The 23,058-nt window shown below is 37.6% G+C and overlaps 6 protein-coding genes and 1 long non-coding RNA gene across 8 annotated transcripts; 5 read left to right on the forward strand and 2 right to left on the reverse strand.

Moving 5' to 3' along the window:
• Positions 1-1,002: 1,002 nt before the first annotated feature.
• On the reverse strand, positions 1,003-4,257 carry zda (peptidyl-prolyl cis-trans isomerase zonda). The gene is made up of 5 exons (XM_043421763.1): positions 4,106-4,257; positions 3,640-3,953; positions 2,551-2,750; positions 1,671-1,996; positions 1,003-1,595 (listed from the first exon to the last, which is right to left on the reverse strand). The coding sequence occupies exons 2-5, from the start codon at positions 3,949-3,951 to the stop codon at positions 1,264-1,266; spliced, it is 1,170 nt and encodes a 389-aa protein (XP_043277698.1). The 5' UTR covers positions 3,952-3,953; positions 4,106-4,257; the 3' UTR covers positions 1,003-1,263.
• LOC122412345 (uncharacterized) lies at positions 2,722-3,598 on the forward strand. The gene is made up of 2 exons (XR_006261320.1): positions 2,722-2,834; positions 3,072-3,598. It is a non-coding gene; the product is annotated as an uncharacterized lncRNA (long non-coding RNA).
• Positions 4,258-4,393: 136 nt separating the features above from the next.
• On the forward strand, positions 4,394-5,753 carry LOC122412328 (uncharacterized). Its single transcript, XM_043421798.1, has 3 exons — positions 4,394-4,730; positions 4,863-5,029; positions 5,178-5,753. Exons 1-3 carry the CDS (start codon positions 4,557-4,559, stop codon positions 5,374-5,376), a joined length of 540 nt encoding a protein of 179 aa, XP_043277733.1. The 5' UTR covers positions 4,394-4,556; the 3' UTR covers positions 5,377-5,753.
• Positions 5,754-5,862: 109 nt separating this feature from the next.
• On the forward strand, positions 5,863-10,990 carry Gbeta5 (guanine nucleotide-binding protein subunit beta-5). The gene is made up of 6 exons (XM_043421776.1): positions 5,863-6,282; positions 6,371-7,016; positions 7,096-7,232; positions 7,975-8,093; positions 8,174-8,531; positions 8,934-10,990. The coding sequence occupies exons 2-6, from the start codon at positions 6,911-6,913 to the stop codon at positions 9,261-9,263; spliced, it is 1,050 nt and encodes a 349-aa protein (XP_043277711.1). The 5' UTR covers positions 5,863-6,282; positions 6,371-6,910; the 3' UTR covers positions 9,264-10,990.
• A 458-nt stretch (positions 10,991-11,448) lies between these two features.
• On the forward strand, positions 11,449-14,273 carry Usp14 (ubiquitin specific protease 14). The gene is made up of 6 exons (XM_043421737.1): positions 11,449-11,678; positions 11,849-12,027; positions 12,296-12,760; positions 12,867-13,142; positions 13,236-13,545; positions 13,664-14,273. The coding sequence occupies exons 1-6, from the start codon at positions 11,663-11,665 to the stop codon at positions 13,921-13,923; spliced, it is 1,506 nt and encodes a 501-aa protein (XP_043277672.1). The 5' UTR covers positions 11,449-11,662; the 3' UTR covers positions 13,924-14,273.
• Positions 14,274-14,859: 586 nt separating this feature from the next.
• On the forward strand, positions 14,860-21,033 carry LOC122412260 (glutenin, high molecular weight subunit DX5-like). Of its 2 annotated transcripts, none has more exons than XM_043421697.1 (13): positions 14,860-14,954; positions 15,181-15,287; positions 15,355-15,401; positions 15,533-15,613; positions 15,807-16,013; positions 16,104-16,188; positions 16,644-16,766; positions 16,952-17,124; positions 17,617-17,718; positions 17,806-17,997; positions 18,085-18,732; positions 18,979-19,725; positions 19,993-21,033. In XM_043421697.1, exons 2-13 carry the CDS (start codon positions 15,224-15,226, stop codon positions 20,740-20,742), a joined length of 3,219 nt encoding a protein of 1,072 aa, XP_043277632.1. In that variant the 5' UTR covers positions 14,860-14,954; positions 15,181-15,223; the 3' UTR covers positions 20,743-21,033. The 2 variants fall into 2 exon arrangements, with proteins under 2 accessions (XP_043277632.1, XP_043277641.1); XM_043421706.1 differs by having other exon boundaries at positions 16,656-16,766.
• Positions 21,026-22,879, reverse strand: MCTS1 (malignant T-cell-amplified sequence 1 homolog). The gene is made up of 6 exons (XM_043421787.1): positions 22,676-22,879; positions 22,394-22,546; positions 22,224-22,324; positions 22,017-22,150; positions 21,327-21,394; positions 21,026-21,243 (listed from the first exon to the last, which is right to left on the reverse strand). The coding sequence occupies exons 1-6, from the start codon at positions 22,684-22,686 to the stop codon at positions 21,162-21,164; spliced, it is 549 nt and encodes a 182-aa protein (XP_043277722.1). The 5' UTR covers positions 22,687-22,879; the 3' UTR covers positions 21,026-21,161.
• Between the last annotated feature and the right edge of the window lie 179 nt (positions 22,880-23,058).

Genomic DNA, 23,058 nt, shown 5'->3' on the forward strand with positions numbered 1-23,058 from the left:
GACCCCACGGAATCCAACTCGTCCGGAGCTTCTCTCCCCTCCTTACCACATCGCGTTACTCGTTCGCTAGAATTACTTTGTCTCTTTTGCTCGATATGCCGATAGCCAAGCACACTTGCCCCTTCCTGTCACTCTTATTATTCTCGTTGAACCACCAAGACTCTTACTTTTTATCCTTATTATTGCAGCAATTGAAGCAGTGCACTCGTAGCTGATTACAAATCAAACGGTCTTCTAGGAAATTTTCTTCAATTGGGGAAAACACGGGGAAAATATATTATTTACTGTTTCAATGCTATTCCAAGTGTGAAAGCACTGCAACACGAGTTAGTTTAATTCCAGAGGCCACTCGTATATCATTGACCCTTTGATACGCTCGCGCCTATCACGATCGTTAGAGAGTAGGGGATTCGCCGATTAATCTTCCATCCTGGGGTCATCGGCGAGCGTTATGTGTACGCATATTTTGCTCTTGTACTTTTTCTTATTTTATTTGCTTTATCATAGAGGCCGCTTTGTTTTCCCCGAATCATTCCCTTCTTTTTCAAAATTAATATACTTTTAATACCACGACGTTTTTTTTCCGAGTTCATCGAGTTCTCTAGAATCACGTTTTTTCTCCTATTCGATCAAAATTTCCCGCATGATTCGCTCTACGGTTAGATTCCTTCAACAACGATTCCGGTTAGTCAGCTTTTAGGTACCAACGCGGGATATTGAGAAACAATTTTTTTCCGCTATTATTTCGCGAATCGACCATAAACTTGAGTTATGAAGCTTATCATTTGTTTTACTGTACGAATTTAAAATTCGGAATTGTGAGAACCAGGGAAAAATGAGTTTCTTCGTCGTAGTCGGATGAGTTATGAAAATTTCTGGAATTTTTTTAAACGTTTAGAATAAATTGTGGTTTTATGAGAGTAAAAAAGAAGACGTGATCTCAAAGAAAAACATAGAAAAATGTAATTGGTCTGGGTAAAAGATTTCGAATAGTATAGTATATACATAATTACATAATTTATTGTTGCTGATCAGTTTGTTTTTTCTCATGAACAATAGTCGATTTGCGAAAAAACCGAAGATTTTTTATGTATCGATGGATAAATAAGTCGTGTATTCGGCATCACAAGTGGAAATATAACTAACTCTCGAATAAGTCGATTGGTAGAAATAAAAAAATAAATAACAAAAGTAATGTTTTTAAAAAAATGCACTTGGAATGTACAAGTGATGCCCAAGTGCCCGTACCAGTAATGATTGTCTTTAAAAAACGAATCTGTAAGCGACCCCAGCAGCGATCGCTGCCACAGCACCACCGGCCAGACTCCAGGCAGCTATTTTTGCTGCGCTTTTGGAGTTCTCTTGTCCCTTTGAATTGTTCTTGGAGAATATTTGGTTGTTCCTTTTATGGTCTTCCTTCGGAGTGCCCAACATCTTACGATACAGATTTTTCTCGTGTGCTATGTCCTTCACCGTCTTGCTTTTCAGTATGGCTAATTCTTGTTGTATCGCTTTGTTGTTGGGCATGATTTTCAAAGCCTGAAGCAATGTTTCGTAAGCTTTCACGTGATTTCCTTTCTTGTGATGAATTTTACCTGCCCAATGGAAAATATTACATGTTAGAAAAAGTTTGAAGGAAAAATAGTAATTTTGGTTGTAGTGTTATTGACCTTTTCTGAACAAAGCTTTAACATTTTGTGGCTGACATCTCAAGACGTTTTCAACGCTGTCCAACGCAGCATCGTACGCCTCGATCCTAATCTGAGCTTCTGCCAAATTATTATAAACGATCGTTCTGTCCTCGAGTATGGCTTGCAAGTCTGCATCACTTATTGACTCTTCCACTTTGCGCCCTTGATCTGATTCATTGTCGCCCGATCCAGTTGACACGCTGTTTGTGGGATGCAAAAAATCCAGAGCACGCCGGTAACACTGGATTGCGAGGGTTGGCTCCGATCGTTCAAACCACCAATTTCCACGCTCACGTTTCTTGTTCCTTCAATATTATAATATACATTGTGTTTGAGATTTTGAATGAATTCAGGCCTGATTTTTCATTTTTTACTCTGGCTGAAGTTGTAAATTTCAATAAGAACAAAATTGTTGCCTAAATGATGAAGGGAGTATCAGAATCCTTACGAATTTGATGGATCAAAATCGAGAAAAGTCGAAAACAGTTGGTTAGTAATGTCTACTTTCCTGGTCACTGTTGTTTATATTTTTGATCTGATTATTTTAATCACATTGTGTCTAAAGATTTTCATGAAAAATAAAAGAAAATTGAAGGCGTATCGATGTTTGTTCCGAATTCAAGTAATGATTCAGCCACAAGAACACAGATTTTCTTTGAGATAATTTATCATTTATATTAAGATAAAGCACATTTTGTTGATATTTCGACCTCGATTTATGATAAAAAACTTGACATGATATACAATTGCGAAAATCGGATTCGTGTCAAACGTGTCAGAACACACGACCAACATCTATTTACTTCCTTGCCACAAAATTTCGTGTAATGATGAAGGCGTTCCTCAATACTTTGCATACCCGATCTTTTTCCTTCTGTGGAAATCCAGGTCCTCAATGTCCGTTTCGGTGTTCATTGATTTCAATTCAATGGTGTACAAGAGAGTGGCACCAGGAGGAATATCAGGTGGCAAACCAGTGTCACCGTAAGCAAATCTAGAAGCTACTTCTATTTCTGCTGTCTCCCCGAGTTCCATAAGAGCTATAGCCAGATCAAGCCCCTGAAAAAAATGGTTTATGTTAAAAGATACAACGCTGTGAATCACTTGAGAAAACAACAGCCTTCAAAAACAAATGGCAATATTGTGAGTACAAAATTTTTTTTTAAATCTCAAATTATTCTTCATTAGCAATTGTAGCCAATCGCTCATTTCGAATGCTAAGCCCTGAAGCCAGAGTTCATCCTTTTTTTGAACTTCCCCACCCTTTTTTCCAATAACTCCTTCGCAAAAATTTCTCTCCTTCCATCTCCCCTATGTGGGGCTGCTCTAGCTGACTGATTCTACACAAATGCAATTGCCAAAGGTGATTAAAAACTGTAGGAAAGCTTGCTGGTACAGTCAGTACTGAACTGGCCTCGGTGAGAGACAATGCCAGCATGCTCTAGCACTGCCACAAAAGGTGCTGAGCCCGCAACCTCCTCAGCTATGATGAAATGAGCTAGCCAATGTTACAGCGAAAGGCCACCATCCTTACGATGAGAACCATCTATAGGAGGTTACCGAAGCCATATATTGACCACACATGAATCACATAGAGGTTATTCCGGCTGCAGATTCATGGAAGTAGGATCCAAACTACTTAGAATTATGGTAGAAATACTTGGAAATTTTTTTAAATTTTTCATTGGCTCAGTGTGGTTGGAATTTGAACCCAGATTTTCTACAAGACCAGCTGCTTTTCCTCATTCTAATGTACAGTGGTACTAAAGTTCACTTTTTCAAATTAAAAAAAAAAATACTTTCTCCTTATTTGCTACTATTGCCTGTAATCTGACAAATATTTGATAAAACGTCAAGTGAAAGTTAAGAAATGTTCTTCGATTACAGCACAGCAAATTTGAATGGAATTGAGTCATTCTTTTGGTTTATTTTGAAATTCATTGAATACCTGGATAACTTCAACATCTCCCAATTGTATGGTAATGTCGTCAACTTCTTCAACAATTTTATCACTTTCTGGAAGTTTGCAGGTAATTCTGAGGGTGCAAAGATCATATCTATTAGGCCGAAAGCCCTTTTGACCTTTGGATATCGTTTTTTTTCTAAGTTGTCCATTCCCGAGAATGTCGATCCATTCCTGTTCGGGATGATCCTGGAGAGCAGCCTGTGTTAGAGGATCATTAGGATCAACGTCGAAATTGAGATCTTCTTTAATAAAATCAGCCTGAGACTGCCCCTCGGGAATCGGTGGAGTATCCATTGCTTTAAAAACAAACCATTCGAAAAATTATTTTACCGTTTAGTTCTAATGATTGCGTCGAATTGAAAATTTTGACGAGTCATCATTGATCGCTCTGGAATTAATTTACTAATTAATTTCATTCGAATCAATTGATAGTCGGAATGTAACGAACCTTTTTATTATATTCGTACAATTTTGTGGGCAGACGTTAAATGATAAAATTTTTCAAATGGAATATTCTGGCACGATTCTATTTCGTTCGATTGATAACTCTCCGATGAATGATGTTAACGAGAAGAATGACAGCAACGATGATGACCCATTATTTCGGCAAGTTCACGACTCGTTGCGCCAACTTGATACTTCTTTCCGCAAACGTGAACTGAAATTCATAATTCTTTAACACAACCGGTATCACAGGTTGTTTACTTAGCCAGCAGAGCATGCTTACCACAATCCTACCACCCCAACAGCATATATATATGATGACGTTGCGCTTGATTCAAACGATTCAAACCTGTAGAAAACCGTTACAGCGGTGAAAACAAAAATCTGAATGTCAAATCGTGCTCTACGGGAACTCATAATAGAACATTTGTCAATAAACAGTTGGGTATAGAAAAATGAGTGCTGTTTTTACTCAACTCAGAAATTTCGGTAAAAAAATTGATGGCGACTTGAAAAAATTGGAGGAAAATTGGAGTTCGCCGCTCTCTTACATTAGTGGTTATGGCGACAACGTTGAAGAAGCGAGTCCCTATGTTGAAGCTTTTCTCGGTACAATCAAAGAAATACAGGTAAAGGAAAAAATAGCTTCACATATTTTTCGAATTGGAAATCCAATAATATAAAACTAATTTATATTTTTCTCACACAGAATCTTTTAAGTTTCACTTTATTTACTTTTCTTTCATATATCTGTAATACAGGATCAGCTGATTGAAAACTTGGATTCTCGAACAACACATATAACCGAGACTAATAAAGTCTTGTCACACGTGGAAAATATTTACGAAGAACTGAAACAACAATATGAAGACGTTGAAAAGCTACTTGCTGATAACGGTTATCAATCCTTAATAGAATATCCTCAATGGTAAGATGTTTTGATAATTTAGACCTACTCAAGCCAATTGCTATATAAAATTTTCATAAGACTATATATTATTCAACAAATAACATTTTAGATAACTTATTAACAAAGAGTTTAAGTATATTTATTATTTATTTCATGTAAATGACAGTTCATCCACAACAGAGTCTGACATGGAATCGAGTATTCTTACGCCAGAACAAATGGGAAATACTACATCGTCGTCTGTATTCCTCAGTCCTGATGAAAACAGGGTCTCCGACACGTTTATAACACTGCGAAATCAACCAAAAAGTATTGCCACTCCAGTAATTAAAAGTGTTGGAATTGTTTCAAAATCAAGACGCTAGTTTTAGTATAAAATAATATCCTTAGCTGTTGAAACCTGAATGGGAACTGTGTATATACTTTGAAACATTTGTCTGCAGATTCACTGAAATATGTCCTTCAATGGTATCAGTGAGAAGCATAAAGAATTCTTACATGCCTACTAATATTCACTTTAAAGAGTTGAATAACAAACAATTTCCTTAAACTATTAAATGAAATAGGGTGAGCGACGAAAGTATTTGTACAAAGGATATATTAAACCAAATGTAGATCAACACTTTCATAAGACTCATAACTTTATCATTAGTAATAAGCGCTGTTAAAAATTGAGCAATAAGCAATTGTTTAGATAATTTTGTAATGGAAACTGTTTTCAATAAATACTTGTTTTATAGTATGTTTGTTTCGTATAAAGAGGATCAGAATAACAAAATTATGTCGATACAGAAAAAATTGTGTACAACAAAAATTTAGTTGATCAAAAAAATTTGAAGTATTTGGGTGATACTTTGCTCAATTTTAGTATGTGAATTACTCGTGGTCGCGAATTTGACATATTCGCCCCTCATGTCAGCTTTTCCCCGCTATTCCCACTATACGGAGCACCACGCTCTCCCGACCATTGCCGCCCCACCGGCCAAAGCGCCAAGCGAAATAAGCAAAAAATAAAACTGAGACAGAGTATGCCCCACAAATGTAAACACGTCACAAACGAGCTAGTGAAAAATCAGTAATATTTAGTGATCGCGAACTTGCTGCGATTTTCTTTTGCTGTATCAAGTTTTGAGTTTTGAAGGTATTTGGAAATTTATGAAATTTGCAAATTTAAATACTACTCTAGCGGATCGTACGATCAGAAAACGGTCGAAAAAAGTACAAAAACGACCGATTTTGGTCGATTATGTACTTTAAATACAATAATAAAGGTAATAACTAACTTCACGCGGATTTTTGTTTTTGATTCGCTATTTTTTCATCAAAAAGTGACGTCGTACTACGTATTTTGATTCACAGAGGTCGACAAATGATGAGCGCGCTGAGAAAAGAGAAAAGTCAGAAATCAAAAATTAATCAGCCAAGTTCACAGAGGTTGAGGGCCCTGATGTGCAGGTGCTGCATCGGCGCCAAACCCAACCCTCGTAGAACTCTTCCGAGTTGTTATCGATGTGTATTGATTACAAATTTCCCGAACACCACAACCCTACAACCCTCATATTCTTATTCTGTTATCATTGCGTTGTTGTGTCATACCAGTGGATATTTTTGTTTGTTAATCGACTTTTTGGCATTCGTGTATAGTTGTCCAAATACATATAAATTTATATAAACTTTGTTTATATACTTTGTTTGTCACTCTGCTCCATGTTAAAGCTCTCATCCCTCTTGATCGTGCATCTCATTGATGTGTCGTCGAAAATAAGTATCGATATGATTGAAGTTTGTTCATCAGTAGGATGAGAGAAACCAAGCTAGGAGTCATGGAATAATATGAAATTGGATCAAGTAGAATAACCCTGCTTGGGTTTTCACAAGAGAATTTGTGACAGAGGTAAAATGGACACAGCTACTGAATCAGAGAACATTGAGAGATTGGAAAAGGAGGCAGAAACCTTGAAAATTCGTCTTGACGATGAAAGACAAAAACTTAACGACGTTACACGTATGCTGAAATTTATTGATTTAACTTAATAGTCTTACATTAATAGAGGAGTTAAAGTTTCTCCTTTGTTTGTTTTCAGTTTCTAGTGTGGCGGATAGGTTGGAAGTTATCAATGCCATAATTGTCAAACCAAGAAGAATTTTAAAAGGCCACCAAGCTAAAGTATTGTGTTCCGATTGGTCCCCTGATAAACGGCACATTGTTTCGTCTTCTCAGGTATTATCTCATACTATGCATGTTTTTTGCCATTTTTTTTGGTGATATTTGAAATTTGAATAAATCTTTTTATTCTAATTGGAAGCTTTAAAGAATATGAGGACATTTCCATCTCCAAGGAGATGTCAATCAGAGCATGTGGTACAATGGGATTTTGAATTCAATACAATAATGTATAGGCGTGTATTACAATGTCTGTAAAAAAACATTTTACAAAATTGTCAGGAATAACTGAGTTTATCCTTGTACAGCAATAATTTGAAACCAAGTACAACAAACAAGAAAATCAGATCTCAAGCCAACACTGGGTTTAAACAAAATGGTATAATTTTTTTTCAACGTCCTAAGTAGAGCCTTGCCTTATTAAGTTCTCCATGTCAAAGTGAAAAGTCCATATAAGAAAAAAAACCACTATAAAAGTCTCTTGAAACCATACCCTGTACCGAGTGCCAGTGACATAGTATCTCTGATTATATTCATTGGAAGATGGAAAGATAAATATAAAAGGATGCTATAGTACATATAGTTCAATAGCTAAAGAATAATTTGACATAAAAATAGATTGACAATTATTGCAAAAGTATAAAAAACATTGTTGTGATTTTTCTTCATCGTTATCAATTATCATATGGTTGGAATTCTTATACAAAATACAGATTTGCTTTAAGCAAAAACTTACATTTGTCGTGAAAATCCAAAAAAAATTAAATACTCATGCATATGGGACTATTAAAACCAATAGGATGGGAAGATGATTATTTGGGACGCATTCACAACCAACAAAGAACACGCTGTAACAATGCCAACGACCTGGGTAATGGCTTGTGCTTATGCTCCAAGCGGAGCTCTCGTCGCTTGCGGGTGCGCTAACTTTGTGTCATTTTATATAGCAATCGATTCAGCATTAGGATCGTTTAAACACTGAACGATTGATTTTACAGGGGATTGGACAACAAAGTAACCGTCTATCCTTTAAGCCTGGAAGATGATGTAACAACGAGGAAAAAAACTGTAGGAACCCATACATCGTACATGTCCTGCTGTGCATTTCCAAACAGTGATCAACAAATACTAACAGGCAGCGGTGATAGCACGTGTGCCCTCTGGGACGTTGAAAGCGGTCAGCTGTTGCAAAATTTCCATGGACACTCCGGTGACGTAATGTCAATCGATCTTGCACCTAGTGAAACTGGTAACACCTTTGTTTCCGGTAGTTGTGACAAAATGATTCTCATTTGGGATATGAGAAGCGGTCAGTGCGTTCAGAGTTTCGAAGGTCATCGATCGGATGTGAACTCTGTACGTAAAGTTCATTTTCTTCAAGATTGGACTTGCATCATTTAATAAACTATCAAACATCCGAGTATAAAAAATAGTATTGACTTTAAAGCTCTATGGGCATTGATTTTCAATAAAAGTGATGAAATATATTTTTCAATACTTTGAAAAATATAAATATCTGGAAGATTTCACGAATATTTCATAAAAACAAATGAAGTTTTTTGATAACTTTATGATTGAATATCAATGTTCGAAGGCTCGAAGGATGTCTGAATATTTCGACGCTTACGAATGAATATTAATGTGATTAGAAAATAAACACAGTATTTGGTCTGTAATCCAAATATCAAACTTGGATTACAAATCGAAAACGATCGTGTTCCGAAAAATCAAAAAATTTAAAGAAATGCTTTACTTCAGGTACGTTTCCACCCAAGCGGTGACGCAGTCGCAACGGGTTCCGATGACGCAACCTGTCGTCTCTTCGACCTTCGTGCCGACAAAGAAGTCGCTGTATATGCCAAAGAGAGTATTATTTTCGGTGCTAACGCTGTCGATTTGAGTATCAGTGGGAGATTACTCTTCGCCGGTTACAACGATTACACAATTAACGTTTGGGACACACTCAAGTGTCAGAGGATAACGATACTGTATGGCCACGAGAACAGAGTTTCGTGTCTTCGCGTATCACCGGATGGGACCGCATTATCGACCGGAAGTTGGGACGCTACACTCCGAGTTTGGGCCTAGAAACGCCACATCGGTCTTTTGAGCATTATAGAAATATTCTATTGAGAAAACGGATATTATATTACAAGAAACGTTGAATACGACTGTTTTGTTTCTCCTGGAGAAAATCTCATGAAATAACACCATTGCGACCGAATATAGTTAAATGCTTTTTTGAAAGGATTCATTATTTTATGTTCACTGTAAGAGGTTCACAGACATACGTGCACAGAAATATTTAAGGGACTCGATCGGTCCCATTCGTCTAGTTTACGATTGGTTGTACACAGATACTGCATTTCGACGTATTTCTCTCGTGCTCCACTATGTAGCACACCCTATTATTGCGATGGATCGTAGAATATCCAAACGTTCCCTGGTGCCATCGTTCGATTATATAATAAGTATTATGAAAAATAAATAGACAAATGTTATAGAGGTCGTGAGACTAGTGCGTGATCGTGATTTAGATATATTTATAGTTAATTTAATACGAGAGAGGCGTAAGCGCCATCAATTTTGTTACTGCCAAAAGGGTGTAAATGTTGAGCCAAATGATTTTCAAAAAATATATTCAAGCACCGCATAGCCACTAATAACGCTCACTCACTTCTCGCGATGAATATTCCATTTTTTATTGTTATATTCACAGTTTACGCCCTTTTAGCTTCAAATCATCTATGTATAATGATTATTTAAAAAATTCATTAGTGCAATAACATTGTGTACAATACTCTAAAGCCGTTACGTCCGTGATAAGGAAAACGGCTTGCTGGAGGCTCCTTTTCATCTTATGCTTGGAATCGCTTCCGAGTTACGCTTATTAAAACTCGTGCTGTAAACAGCCATCGCGCGGGCTCTGAATGATGACTAAAAATTTTGAAACTACGGCATTAGCAGCCGATTTAAAATCTCGCTGTTTATTTTAATCATCAAAAGTCTGGTGTTTCTCAGGATTTTTTAATTTACATTATTTAGCTTGGTGAATATTTGCAAAATTTGATCGGTCTAAGATTTTACGGAAATTTCATTAACACCAGAGTGTTCGAAACATATTTTTTAAGCACACAGTCTTTTGACGCAAGTTGTCGGATGGCTTTTTTATCACTCAAAATGACGTTATTCATACTTTCATTACTCATGACTTCTCTAAGAATCTGTCTCAATTATTATTAATGCCAAAGAAACGGACGGACAATTGAAGAAATTTTAATTTTTATTATTTCATGAAAACTTCTGAATATTCGTAGAGAAAAATCTTGACGACCAACAAATGACTGCAAACAGCTAAACGTTCGTAAAACATCCTTGAAACTGGAAACGTTGTTAGATCTAAAATTAATAGAATTATGCTAACGGAACTTTTAGAATTGAAGAAATGATTGGGCAACGTAAAAAAGGAGCTTCGAGTGTGTCATACTCATAATTTCAGTGGAAAACCGCTGTGTAAAAAAATTTATGCGAATAGACCTTTTGAAGGTATTGAAATCACACTGGATAAATCAAACGAGATGAAGGTTCGACTGCGCTATACATGTAATGCGTGACTCTAATCAATCTCGAATTGTAATTTGTATCTAGTGCTGGATACAAATATTGGGCTGGTCCTCTTGAGCTTTATTAAACAGAGCATTACTATTTAAGGATATTTATTAATCCCCATCGATTATTGTCTCTATATTCTCTCATACATTATGAACGAATAAGAGATTTGTAAAGAATTCAATAAAGAATCAATCGAACGCGTATTTACGGGGGATGAAAATAATTATTGAAACTGATATTTGGGCTGATCCTTTATTTCTTAACCGTAGGGTTCGGTCAGGGATTCAGCCGTCAATTTTTCTTAGAAAGTAGGTTATAAAAAGAAACGTGCTTAAAAATAAGACTGAAAATTTCTGAAATCATCAGGTTTTTTCATATCGAGCTCAAATTTGTTCCGAAATCATGTATTTTTAGAACCTACTTGGATGAAATTTGGATTTTATAAAATTTCAAGCTTTTCTTTTTTCCAACGTATATAAGAATTATTTTTGCCCTCACCTTTAAATATGCTTCGATTATTTTGTACTTAAGTATAAATTTTATTAACAAAAGTCATTCAACAAGTCATTCTTTTTGTGCGCAGAAATGAAAATTTTGGAGCTTTTATTTGATTGAACATGTTGGTAGATTTGAATTTTCCGTTCGTGTTTTACGGACGAATAAGACTCCTGCGTGCATTCGAGTGTGTGCGTGTATGTGTCCGGGTATATAGCAGCTGGCGTGCCCGTCATTATGCCGCGTTTCGGCATCTCGATTTTCTGACTAGGCAACTTTTCTCTTACTCTATAAAGGAAAAGCCGATACAAACGAGCTCCAATTCATTTTCAGAATCAAGCAAGAATCTATTCTTACAAACACAATTTTGTAACCTCAAAATGCCGCAATACTCAGGTAAAAATTTCGAAAATTTTACTTGCATATTATTTTGAGACTGAACAATTTCATAACCTATATTTTGTGTTACTAAAAGTTTGAGCGAAATCTTCATCATTTGCGTTATTCGAAACAGTTTATATTTTCAAACGCATAAACTTGGAATTTATTTTTTCGTGATTTTGCAGTAAAAGTTAAGTGGGGCAAGGAGCTGTTTCCCAATGTAGAAGTTAATACTGACGAAGAGCCAATGCTATTCAAAGCCCAATTGTTTGCACTCACCGGAGTTCAACCGGAGAGACAAAAGGTTATGCTCAAGGGAATGACTCTTAAGGACGAAGACTGGGGCAATATTAAGCTTAAAGATGTGAGTAAAATACCTTGCCATCGCAGATCTACAATTGTACAATTTGAGTCTATAAAGTAGACTGAGTAAAAAGAACTTTCGAAAGACTTATCTAGAATAAAGATAACATTCCTTAAAATTTTGTGTAATTCATGTACCAATGATAACATTTTTAAAAATTTGGTTTTTGGCATCTCCAAGTAAATCCTTAGAAAGTTACAAATGAAATAAGATCATTGCAAGAACGTAGGAAAACATGTAATATAAAATGAACTGATTTTTTTTGAAGGGTGTGACAGTACTGATGATGGGATCAAAAGAAGAAGATGTGCCACGGGAGCCAACTGTGAAGCCAGTATTTATGGAGGATATGAGCGAGGCTGAAATAGCAACGAGTTTAGATCTTCCAGCGGGTCTCACTAATCTTGGGAATACTTGTTATCTCAATGCGACCGTTCAATGTTTGAAGACTGTACCACAATTAAGAGAAGCACTGAGAGGATATTCCGGTGGTTTCGCAGCGCCGGGTAGTACAGTGAATGTACCTGCTCTCAGTATCACAGCAGCACTTCGTGATCTTTATGAATCTATGGACAAAGGAGCCTCTCTCCCACCTGTTGTACTTGTGCAAATGATGCATTTGGCGTTTCCGAGATTCGCGGAGAAGGCTGAAAATGGTGGGTTTCAACAGCAAGATGCCAATGAGTGTTGGACCGAGCTCATACGCATGTTGCAACAGAAATTACCTCCTAAGGTTAGAAAAACTAATATTGTTAACATCCAATTGAAATGCAAGAATGTTGAAGTTGTAGATGAATACAATGGAGATTTCACGGGAGCTTAAACTTTTTTTTTTACAGGAAAATAAAGTCGCTTCAACGTCGGAGAGTAGTGGCCAAGTTTCAAAACCAAGATCTTTTATAGAGCAATATTTTGGTGGCAGCTTTGACACAGAATTAAAGTGCGTCGAAGCGGAGGATGAACCACCCACCAAGGGAAAAGAAGACTTTTTGCAATTGAGTTGTTTCATCTCAACAGACGTGAGATATATGCATTCCGGTTTGCGAAACAAGATGCAGGAACAAATTACAAAAATGTCTGAAACTCTCGGACGCGATGCGGTCTACACGAAAACGGTGAATATTAATTCTGTTACGCTCATTTTGTGTTCTAAAAACACCAATAAGTAGAAATAACACCAGATAATCTCATACCGGTCAATATTTCAGTCAAAAATCAGTAGGCTGCCAGCTTATCTTACTATCCAGTTTGTTCGTTTCTTCTACAAAGAGAAAGGAGCGATAAATGCGAAAATTCTCAAAGACGTTAAATTTCCGATGGAGTTTGACGCTTTTGATCTCTGCACGAACGAACTTCAGCAGAAACTTACGCCGATGCGTGAAAAGTTCAAGGCCCTTGAGGACAGTCAGGTCGAAGAGTCGCTCGACAATTTAAAGGACCAGAGGGCCAAGGACAAAGCTGCTAAAGAGAATGAGAAAAAGAAAAACGTCAAACAAGAACCTTTTTGGTTCGAAGATGGTAATTTTTTTGAGTTCTCTTCCAATATTGGGAACTAATTTACCACAAAAGAAAGAGGAAAAAGACTTCTGTTGTAAAAATAATCTCCTGCTTTCAATTCTTTTTATGGTCGTCGCAGATTTAGGTTCCAACAACAGCGGTTATTACACCTTGCAAGCTGTTTTGACCCATCGAGGACGATCGAGCAGCAGTGGTCATTATGTGGCCTGGGTACGACAAAAGGCAGACACGTGGTTGAAATGTGATGACGACGTCGTTAGTATGGTCACGACAGAAGAAGTTCTGAAGCTGAGCGGTGGTGGCGATTGGCATTGCGCTTACGTTCTTCTCTACGGACCAAAAATTTTGGAAACACCGTTACCGGAAGAAAGCGAATAATTGCGTGGACTGCTTCATGGACTGTGCGACATTTATTTCGTTTTCTTGCAAAAATCGAACGTTTTTTGTTACAAAGAAGTTGGAGAAGTTAATTATTAAAAAATCATAGAAAGAGAATTTGCGAACGTGGATTGGGGGCTGAACATGATCGAGACATGTTGAACAGTGAGAATAAATGTGCGATTATGTTATGTCACATAAGACATGAATCGAATAAAAAAAATTGTAAACTTTTTCTACGGAAAGATCAGCGAGATGGACGAACGAGGAGATTGTGAAATTTCATTATGGCGCATGTCAAAGTTTTCTTTTTTAAAATTAAAGTAATTCATATTATTTAACAAAGGAAATAAGCTTTTTCGTTCTTCGCTTCATCTCTGAGATAAAGGTGCTTGATAATTTCCAAAAAAATTTCACAAAGCAAATTTATCAAGGTCATGACTGTTATTACATCATTTAAGCTAAGAATTGGTACAATTTTCGTACCAGAGTTTACACTAAGGAGATCAAACTCGACTCATGAGGTAAAAGTGAAGACGAGGAAGATTACAAAAAAGTAGTTTTCCTTGGACATACCTATATAATATTTCGAGCACGGTAAGAGTTAATGGAGCCTCTTGAAAAATCAAACATGGACGAGAGAACACCTTAATTGAATTTCGAAATTTCTGACCCCTCTCAATGGTTTTTGAGCTTTTTTGTAATGTCGATTATCCTAAAACTTAAAAATTTTGTTTCTGCATTTATTTGTGATCAGAAATTTGCTTGTATCGGATCAAGGAAAAAATACAAGTAGAAGAAAGAATATTGTAGTTTAGTGAAATAAACACGATAAAAAAATAGCTGAAATCGTCCGTCCCGGTTGGTAGAGATCTCATGGATTCAAATTTACCGCGCTGAATTGCACGCCATCTGTTTGTGCGTCCGAATCATCGGCCATTTTATTCCTTCATCTTTGTAATGTGAGGATTATTGAGGAAAGTTTGGCTAGGGACGCCCGGTTCGATATTACAAGTAACATTTCTAATACAGTAAGTTCAATTTTGTTGTCATTTAAAAACTTTTTCAAAATTATATCTCTATCAGATTCTGTTAGCTGTTCTGTGCTTAAAAACTTTTATGTTCTTTGCGGTTTGAGTTTTTGAGACACTGCTGAATTGATTATTGACGTCGCGACGCGTCTGCATAAGAGAACACCTCGCCTGTAAAAAGTGTAAATCTAGAATCCTCTTTTCATTCATGAATTTTTGTTCACAGTTTCATTTGGCCGAAATCATCGAACGTTTCTTACGGAATTGATATGGCGCTTCCAGCAAATTACAAGCAGGTTGCGATAGCTACCTCCAATCCGGTCACCACAACACGTAAGTCAAATCTTTTTCATCTTTACGCTATCCTCTATGATTGAAATGTGACTTCATTTTTTCTCAGAGCGTGCCCGGGCTACTGGGGGTAGTAGTGGCGGATCGAGTGGTGCGGTACGTCATTCGTCAATTAACTTTTGAGCATCTCCCAAAATAGTGATATTCCAAGAAATCTCTTTGGACCCATACAATTTTAAATTGAAATTGAATATAATTTTAACTAAAGGAAGCATTTGTTTTTGTAGAAAGATACGCAAAGTCCATTCGTCCAAACTCCACATGGCCATCCAGGCTTTACACCTCAGAAAGTAGGAAAAAATACATCTGTGAGTATCTATCATTGTCTTATTTGCTTATTGTTTAATCGACTTTGAACATATTTGAGGAATGATATAAAATTTTTCTAACAAAATACCATTCGAGTCGATTGATATTTTCATTTATTACAAAGAAAAAATTAAACTTGTGTGAAAAATACTTCTTCTACAGTTTTCCAATGTGTTTTTTTGCTGATTCCAGGCTGACTCCAGGCTCCCTAAACCTCCGAAACCACCAGAAAAGCCGCTCATGCCATACATGAGATACAGCAGAAAAGTATGGGATCAAGTAAAAGCACAAAATCCTGAATTGAAACTCTGGGAGATAGGCAAGATTATAGGTCAGATGTGGCGTGATTTGCCAGAGGAAGAAAAGACAGAATTTATTGAAGAATACGAAGCGGAGAAGGTGCACATTTATTCAACAGATAATGGTTGTTGCAAAGAATATTATTGATCCACAAATCTATTGAAATATGTTTTCCACTTTTTATTTCAGATCGAGTATGAAAAGAGTTTGAAAACTTATCACAATTCTCCGGCATATCTTGCTTACATTGCTGCAAAAAATCGTGGCAAATCTGGTATGTTGAAGCATTGATATTGGAGCAGTATTTTATTGCGACGAAACATCGTTCTGTCTCGCAAAAAACTTGTGTTTTTTTCAGGGTATTTGATAACCACGAAAATGGAAATAAATTTTGAATGCTTTAGAAATTTTAATGTATTTATGGATGCTAAGATCAGAAACTTCCAATAACTTACTGATTTGATTGCATGAAAAATAGTTTATGACTTCAAAGATAAAATAGCCAAATCCTTCAGAAGAATAATATAATATGCATAATATATTGCAACACTATTTTTTTTAATTCTCAAAAGGCTATAAAAACAATGTATAGGTGCGAGAATTTACGTTGAAATTGATTATATTTTAGTCAGATAAAATATTAGGCACCTTGTGTTTGCACGTCCGTTGAGACAGGCGGACATGATGGATTCGCCGAATAATTTACGACTTGTCTTGTATCTAACACAGCGTTGTGTGTAGCACAACAAACTAATGACGAGCGCGAAAGCCACGAACGTTCATCCGGTAGTGGGAAGAGTGCAGCTGCTCAGGATCGTAGAATCGATATTCTTCCAGCTGAGGATGACGATGGTACGTATCTATTTACCGAGACCACTGTTTATCAGGGTTCGTGCATGTTTCGAATTTCATTATTTATTATTCTTACGGATCCTTTACTTTGAATTGAGTTCTGAAATTTTAGTAGTGATTGTTTATGACTCTGAAAGTAATAATCGAGTGTGAGGAAAACTAGGACTAATGCTTATATTTTCTAGATCAAGACGATGGATATTCCGTAAAACATGTCGCATATTCTCGTTATACGAGAAATCATCGTTTAATCAATGAAATATTTAGCGACACTGTTGTGCCGGATGTTCGTTCAGTCGTCACAACTCACAGAATGCAGGTTTTGCGTCGACAAGTTCAGTCTCTCACTATGCATCAGGTGAGGTCATTTTTATTCCAGAGTGAGAGAACAATTGTCACAGACGGCATGCAAAGTCTTTTTCACGATTCAAATCGTTTCTCTATATAAATTTAAAAAAAAACCAATCAAAAGACACATTTGAAAGTACCAGAATTCTCCGAATGTAATTTTTTTCATGACCATTGATTCCAAAAAGTATTTTGACAATCAGTTTCAATTATTCTGGGCTTATTCTACTCTTAGATAACTGCCCTAACCGAAGGAACAATGACTTGAAATCGAACATTTTCATACAAAAACAATGAAGCTTTGGCATATTTTGGTTGTCGAAAAAATAATTTTTGCAAATTCCGGTACTTTAATAATTTTGAATTAGATTTTATAATGAAAGATTTTGCATTTCACTCATGAAAACGGTATATAACTTTTCAAAACATAAATGCAAATCTAACCGGCCAGAAGAGAATTCTTCACTATGATTTGGTATAAAAGTTTGCTTTATTTTTGTAGAAAAAACTAGAAGCAGAACTGCAGTATATAGAGGAGAAATTTGAGGCGAAGAAGCGCAAGTTCATCGAAACGAGCGAAGTTTTTCAGGAAGAATTGAAAAAAGTATGAAAACTTTTTCCAAAAAATTGATCTCAATATTCCAGCTACTCTTGACAGTCGTTAAAGCATTCTTATTTATAATTCTGTCAGCATTGTAAGCCGGCCGTTGATGAGGAAGCATTCAAAGAGCTGGTCGAGCGTCAGTACGAGCTTTTACGGCGTGATCGACTGAAAGGTACGGAGCAAAATCGATCTGATGGTCCAATATCAAGTGAAACGACACCGTCGACGACTCCAACATCAACTCCGGCGCCGGTACACGATGAATCGAACGACGTAAATGTATGTGAATTGCGTATTATTTTCTCAGCTAATCAATGGAATAGTGGCTAGAAAAAATGTTTATGATATATTCGTGGTAATTTTCAGATGGTTGAAAGTGACGTGAATGACAAAAAAACACCAGAGCCCGAAAAAGCTGTAGCCATGGATGTGAAAAAGGACAGTCCTTCGCCACCTTACGTCGAAGCAAAATCGGATTCTCCTGGACAAACTGTGACTCCATCAGCTCCGACGAACAATTCTACGATGTTTTCGAGTGCCGTTAGTGCAATTCATCACCAACCAATGCCGCAGCAAATTCAACCACAACCTCAGCCTCATCCACAATCGCAGCCTCTTCAACAATCGCTGGTTACGCAGCAGCAACCACCTTCATTGCCACCTCAGACTGGACCGCAACACTCTCAACCTCCACAACCTCAACAAATAGTGACACCTCATTTGCACCCTCAATCTGCTCAACCACATCCGCAGGGTCAATTGCACCCTCAACAACATCCTCAACCTCAGCAGCATGCTCAGGTGCAACAACCACAGCAACAACAGCAGCCACAACAACAGCAGCAGCAACAACAGCAGCAGCAGCAACAGCAGCAGCAGCAGCAACAACAGCAGCAGCAGCAGCAGCAGCAACAACAGCAACAAGCTGCGCAACAGCACCATCAACATGCTCAAGTTCATGCGCAACAGCATCAGGCCCCACCGCATATCCAACAGCAACATCAACAGGCACAAGTGAGTTACCAACTGAACTTTTTCGAAAATATGGAGAAAAATTACTGTGGGAGTGGAGTTTGCATTTCCTGACTCGTGTTGCTTGTATGGTAAACTTAAATTTTTGAATAATGTCAAATGTTGGTACGAGTTTAATTTGCTATTTTTAACAGAATAATATTTTTACAATTTCTTCCTAAAATTTATTTTATTTAGATATCCCGATATCGATTAAAAGTTAATAATCTGAGCATGTACAATCAACAGGCACAAGTCCAACAAGCGGCTCAGCAGCAAGCGGCCCAGCAACAAGCAGCTCAACAACAAGCTGCCCAACAACAAGCTGCACAACAACAAGCTGCGCAACAACAAGCTGCACAACAACAAGCTGCACAGCAACAAGCTGCACAACAACAAGCAGCTCAACAGCAAGCTGCACAACAACAAGCAGCTCAGCAGGTGCAGCATCAACATCAGCCACCACCACATCAACAAGCTTCGCAGCAACATCAACAAGCTCCGCAACAACAACAGCAACCTCATCCCGTAACATCCGCACCTGTAACACCTAATCCTCCGCCAACACCACCAGCCTCTTCTCCAGTACCCTCAATGCAACATAACCCTCATCAACAGCCAGGAATGATGCAAAATCACTCAATGCCACCGCATCAAGGAAATCAGGGTTCCCAAGGAATGTCGCCACAGGGCGGACCGGGAAATCCTCATGGGCCACCACCGATGATGCCACCAGGTCCGCAACATTCTCAGCAAGTTTCTCAGCATCCACACCAAGTCCAACATGGACCACAGGGTCCACAGCATTCTCAGCAACACTCACAGGCCCAACAACATTCTCACGTCCAACAGCAGCAGCAGCAGCAACAACAGCAACAGCAGGCTGCACAACATCAACAACAAGCTGCGCAACATCAGCAGCATTCTCAGGTACACGGTCAGCAGCATCAGCAGGGCCCTCAACACATACAGCAGCAACATCAACAACATGCACAGGTAAATATTCACAAGGTTAAAAGCTGGGTAACATTATACCCATTACTTTGGCTATTTTTTCGAATTCATTTGAAAAGTCAACAATTCATTTATCTTTACTCGAATAAAATAGAGTTGAGATGAAGTTTGAAGACATCAACGGGTTCTTAATCGGCAGAATGTGGAACGAAACGTAGGCTCTGCGCATGATAGAATGAACAATTGGAACTCAAATTCCGAGGATGAGATTGTCTCTTGATGGAGAATTGTTATTCATTAATTTCACAGGCTCAGGCTCAGGCTCAGCAAGCCGCGCAACAGCAAGCTGCTCAACAAGCGCAGCATCAACATCAGCAACCTTCACAGCAGCAGCATCAACAAACATCACAGCAGCAACAACAGTCCCATCCCGTAACCTCCGCGCCTGGAACACCAAACGCTCCTCCGACACCACCGGCTTCTTCCCCAGTACCTTCAATGCAACACAATCCTCATCAACCACCAGGAATGATGCCGAATCATTCAATGCCACCCCATCAAGGGAGTCACGTGATGCCTCCGCAAGGCGGACCGGGAAATCCTCACGGGCCACCGCCCATGATACCACCTGGTCAGGGTTACGGGCAACAGTATCAGCCTACAGGAGGACAACCTCAGGCCCAAAATGTACCTCTTCCGCCTCGGCCGCCTCATCCCTCCTACGGTTATGGACAACAGCAGCCCTATCACCAACCTTATCCTCAATATTCTCATCCCTACTATCATCAGCCCTATGCCCAGTATTCGCCTCACGCAATGGGAAGACCCCATCCTCATGGACCTCACAGTCCGCATAGCCCGCATTATCACCCCCAGTCGCCTCATGCTCCTGGGGAAAGTGGTCCGGGTGGAAACACCGGACCTGGCCCTGGACCCGGTGGTAATCCTGAGAGTGGAAATCCGGCGTATCCACCCACACCGGTACACGAAAGCGAACGTCCCGGACAACAAGAAAATCCTGGAGATGGTCAATCCGACGCAAAATCCGGATCTGGCTAAAGTGCGGCGTTATTTTATGAAATGAATATTGCGTTTGCTAACTTGTCAAATGGCCTTTGATCCAAGATTCCTAATGATTTGTACAGTTTCGAGAATCTCCTAAATATTCTCGTGCTTCACAATCTATTATCGTTCGTGGTTTTTTTTTTCAAATTTTTTATGCTTTGTATCCACTGTGGATTTATGTACTGTCACTTCACATCGACGTATTATCATATAATTTTAAACATACTATCGAGCAATGGTTGACAAGGAAAATGAATACATATTTGAATGGTAATGATGACGGTAGAATTTTGTTTGTTTACTTTTTTCCATAATTACATCAATATGCTGTATGGAAGCGGTGCGAATATACAGAGTCTTAGAAGACGATCGGAGGCCCGATAATATGAAATGTCAATGAGTTTTGACCATGTTCATTTAACTGCCTTCATTTGCCACAAACCGTCGTTCAAATAGTGACAATTTTCAACACCAACGCCTTTGTTTACTTTGGCACTGGAACAGTTCAATTGATAACTTCATTAATCTTCCGTTTAAATCATATTGACGCATGCATCTCTCAAGAAACAGCGACTTACATGTCGTCGGTGGATAATGTTGTTACACCAACTGCCAAAGCGTGTTGTTTTCCTTCTGCCATCACAGCCTGTTTTCCAAAGTTAAGGTAAGTAATCTTATTTAAACTTACGTTCGTCTAGTTCTCGTAGTCACGTACGAAAGTTAGTGCTTGAGTCAATGTTCGAAAACTTTGATATCAATTTGCGAAATTATCTAATTGTGGTGGTTTCTATGTCGTAAGAGAGTGCAAAAAATTATAAACTTTTATGAACAAAAATTTATAAATAACTACATTTCATACATATGATACATCCAACATATTTTCATGCCGAGACAATTAGGAAGAACATTTTAAGTCGATTGCTCAATAGATTAGGGAAAACAAGTATGGTGTTGGCTATAAAAGAAAATTGTAAACAAATTTCACATTACACGCAGTCCATTGAGAAATGATTGAACTGGCGCAGGTGCTATCAGGATCAGTTAGAAATAATTTTTGACATTTAAAGAATACCAAATTTTTGGAGAAGTAAATTGAAGTTTGCATAAAAAGTTTGTAGGAGATGCGTTCAAATGGATTATTCTGTGAATAATTGAAAAATATTGAACAGAATTGCATGGCTCTGATACATCGACGTCACGGTCCGAATAGCTGTAAGGGAATCTTTAATGTTGAAAGATTATCAAAAAGATTTTTAAGTAAAGGATACAACAACTGTGCCTTTTGGCACAGGAGTCATCTTTGCACCCTTCGATGTCAGGCCAGGACACATGATGTTCGCACCACTGAGAACAAATCGGATTGCTCCTTTATCAACTTGTTCGAGTGGCAAAAAAAATGGATCTAAAACGGAATAATTACTTCTGTGAAACTCATTTAATCAATTTTAGTTGCCAAATTAAAGTTTTTTTGTTACATTTATGTAGAAGACGTAAAGTGGGCATCCATGGTCCTTCTCGCTGACGAAAGAAGAGTAACTCTCCTGCAGCGTTTACCATTATTTCAATGTGATCGTGGCTGAGATAAGACAATTTGATTGAATGTCAAGAATAAGTGTCAAAGGAATACGAGATGGGTTCAACTCACCATTTAACAATACGAAAAGAATCTTTTTTTGGAATGATTTGATCCACGTAACTTTCGAGAAAAGGATATAGTTCTAAAAGTTTCGATCTGATTCCTTTCTGCACCGAAGATTTGAGTTGTTGAACTCCAGAAACACTGTCTTTTTCGTCAAATCTTTAAAACAAATTTTTAGGAATATCATTGCTTATATCTTTTCACATGTGTATTTATAAAAGAAAACGGTGTGATACGGAATATTTGGAAATATATCGACCAATGGAGAACTAATACCGAAGTACTTACTTTTTAAACATTTTTATTTTTTATTAAAAAGGAACTTGTGTAACCTCACTGAATCTACTCGACACGGATGAAGGGAAGAAATTTATTTGTTAATTGTGATAATATATCGTAGGAAAAGGTTATTTCGGAGAAATACGAATTATAGGCTATGTTTACGTCTTTATATGTCTTTTACAGGGTGAACAAGGAGAGAAGGAGAGGGTGAAATAGAATTTAGTCATAGAACAAAGTATTCCAGATGTTGCGACGCTCTATGTGTGTTTTAAGAAACTTTCTTCCAAGAAGCTATTGCCATCTGTCGAGAAGATTGTGAAGCCAAGTGTAGGACTCGTAAATTGAGTTGATTTTTTTTTATTAGAAAATTTTTTGATTGAAAATAAGTG

The sequence above is a fragment of the Venturia canescens genome, chromosome 1 (assembly GCF_019457755.1).
Source record: "Venturia canescens isolate UGA chromosome 1, ASM1945775v1, whole genome shotgun sequence".
NCBI classification, from domain to species: domain Eukaryota; kingdom Metazoa; phylum Arthropoda; class Insecta; order Hymenoptera; family Ichneumonidae; genus Venturia; species Venturia canescens.

Bases quoted from the DNA above. Each gene is read 5' to 3' on its own strand.
- zda (XM_043421763.1), bottom strand. From the start codon at position 3,951: ATGGATACTCCACCGATTCCCGAGGGGCAGTCTCAGGCTGATTTTATT. The intron at 2,751-3,639 runs GTATTCAATGAA...CATTTTTTTCAG, and splicing joins GAGATGTTGAAGTTATCCAG to GGGCTTGATCTGGCTATAGC. The intron at 1,997-2,550 runs GTATGCAAAGTA...ATAATATTGAAG, and splicing joins CACAGAAGGAAAAAGATCGG to GAACAAGAAACGTGAGCGTG.
- LOC122412328 (XM_043421798.1), top strand. From the start codon at position 4,557: ATGAGTGCTGTTTTTACTCAACTCAGAAATTTCGGTAAAAAAATTGAT. The intron at 4,731-4,862 runs GTAAAGGAAAAA...TCTGTAATACAG, and splicing joins GTACAATCAAAGAAATACAG to GATCAGCTGATTGAAAACTT. The intron at 5,030-5,177 runs GTAAGATGTTTT...TGTAAATGACAG, and splicing joins TTAATAGAATATCCTCAATG to TTCATCCACAACAGAGTCTG.
- Gbeta5 (XM_043421776.1), top strand. From the start codon at position 6,911: ATGGACACAGCTACTGAATCAGAGAACATTGAGAGATTGGAAAAGGAG. The intron at 7,017-7,095 runs GTATGCTGAAAT...GTTTGTTTTCAG, and splicing joins AAAACTTAACGACGTTACAC to TTTCTAGTGTGGCGGATAGG. The intron at 8,532-8,933 runs GTACGTAAAGTT...GCTTTACTTCAG, and splicing joins ATCGATCGGATGTGAACTCT to GTACGTTTCCACCCAAGCGG.
- Usp14 (XM_043421737.1), top strand. The intron at 12,761-12,866 runs GTTAGAAAAACT...TTTTTTTTACAG, and splicing joins AACAGAAATTACCTCCTAAG to GAAAATAAAGTCGCTTCAAC. The intron at 13,143-13,235 runs GTGAATATTAAT...TCAATATTTCAG, and splicing joins ATGCGGTCTACACGAAAACG to TCAAAAATCAGTAGGCTGCC.
- LOC122412260 (XM_043421697.1), top strand. From the start codon at position 15,224: ATGGCGCTTCCAGCAAATTACAAGCAGGTTGCGATAGCTACCTCCAAT. The intron at 17,719-17,805 runs GTATGAAAACTT...TAATTCTGTCAG, and splicing joins TTCAGGAAGAATTGAAAAAA to CATTGTAAGCCGGCCGTTGA. The intron at 18,733-18,978 runs GTGAGTTACCAA...TACAATCAACAG, and splicing joins AGCAACATCAACAGGCACAA to GCACAAGTCCAACAAGCGGC.
- MCTS1 (XM_043421787.1), bottom strand. The intron at 22,151-22,223 runs GTAACAAAAAAA...ATTCCGTTTTAG, and splicing joins TTTACGTCTTCTACATAAAT to ATCCATTTTTTTTGCCACTC. The intron at 21,395-22,016 runs GTATCCTTTACT...TTTGGAAAACAG, and splicing joins TGCCAAAAGGCACAGTTGTT to GCTGTGATGGCAGAAGGAAA.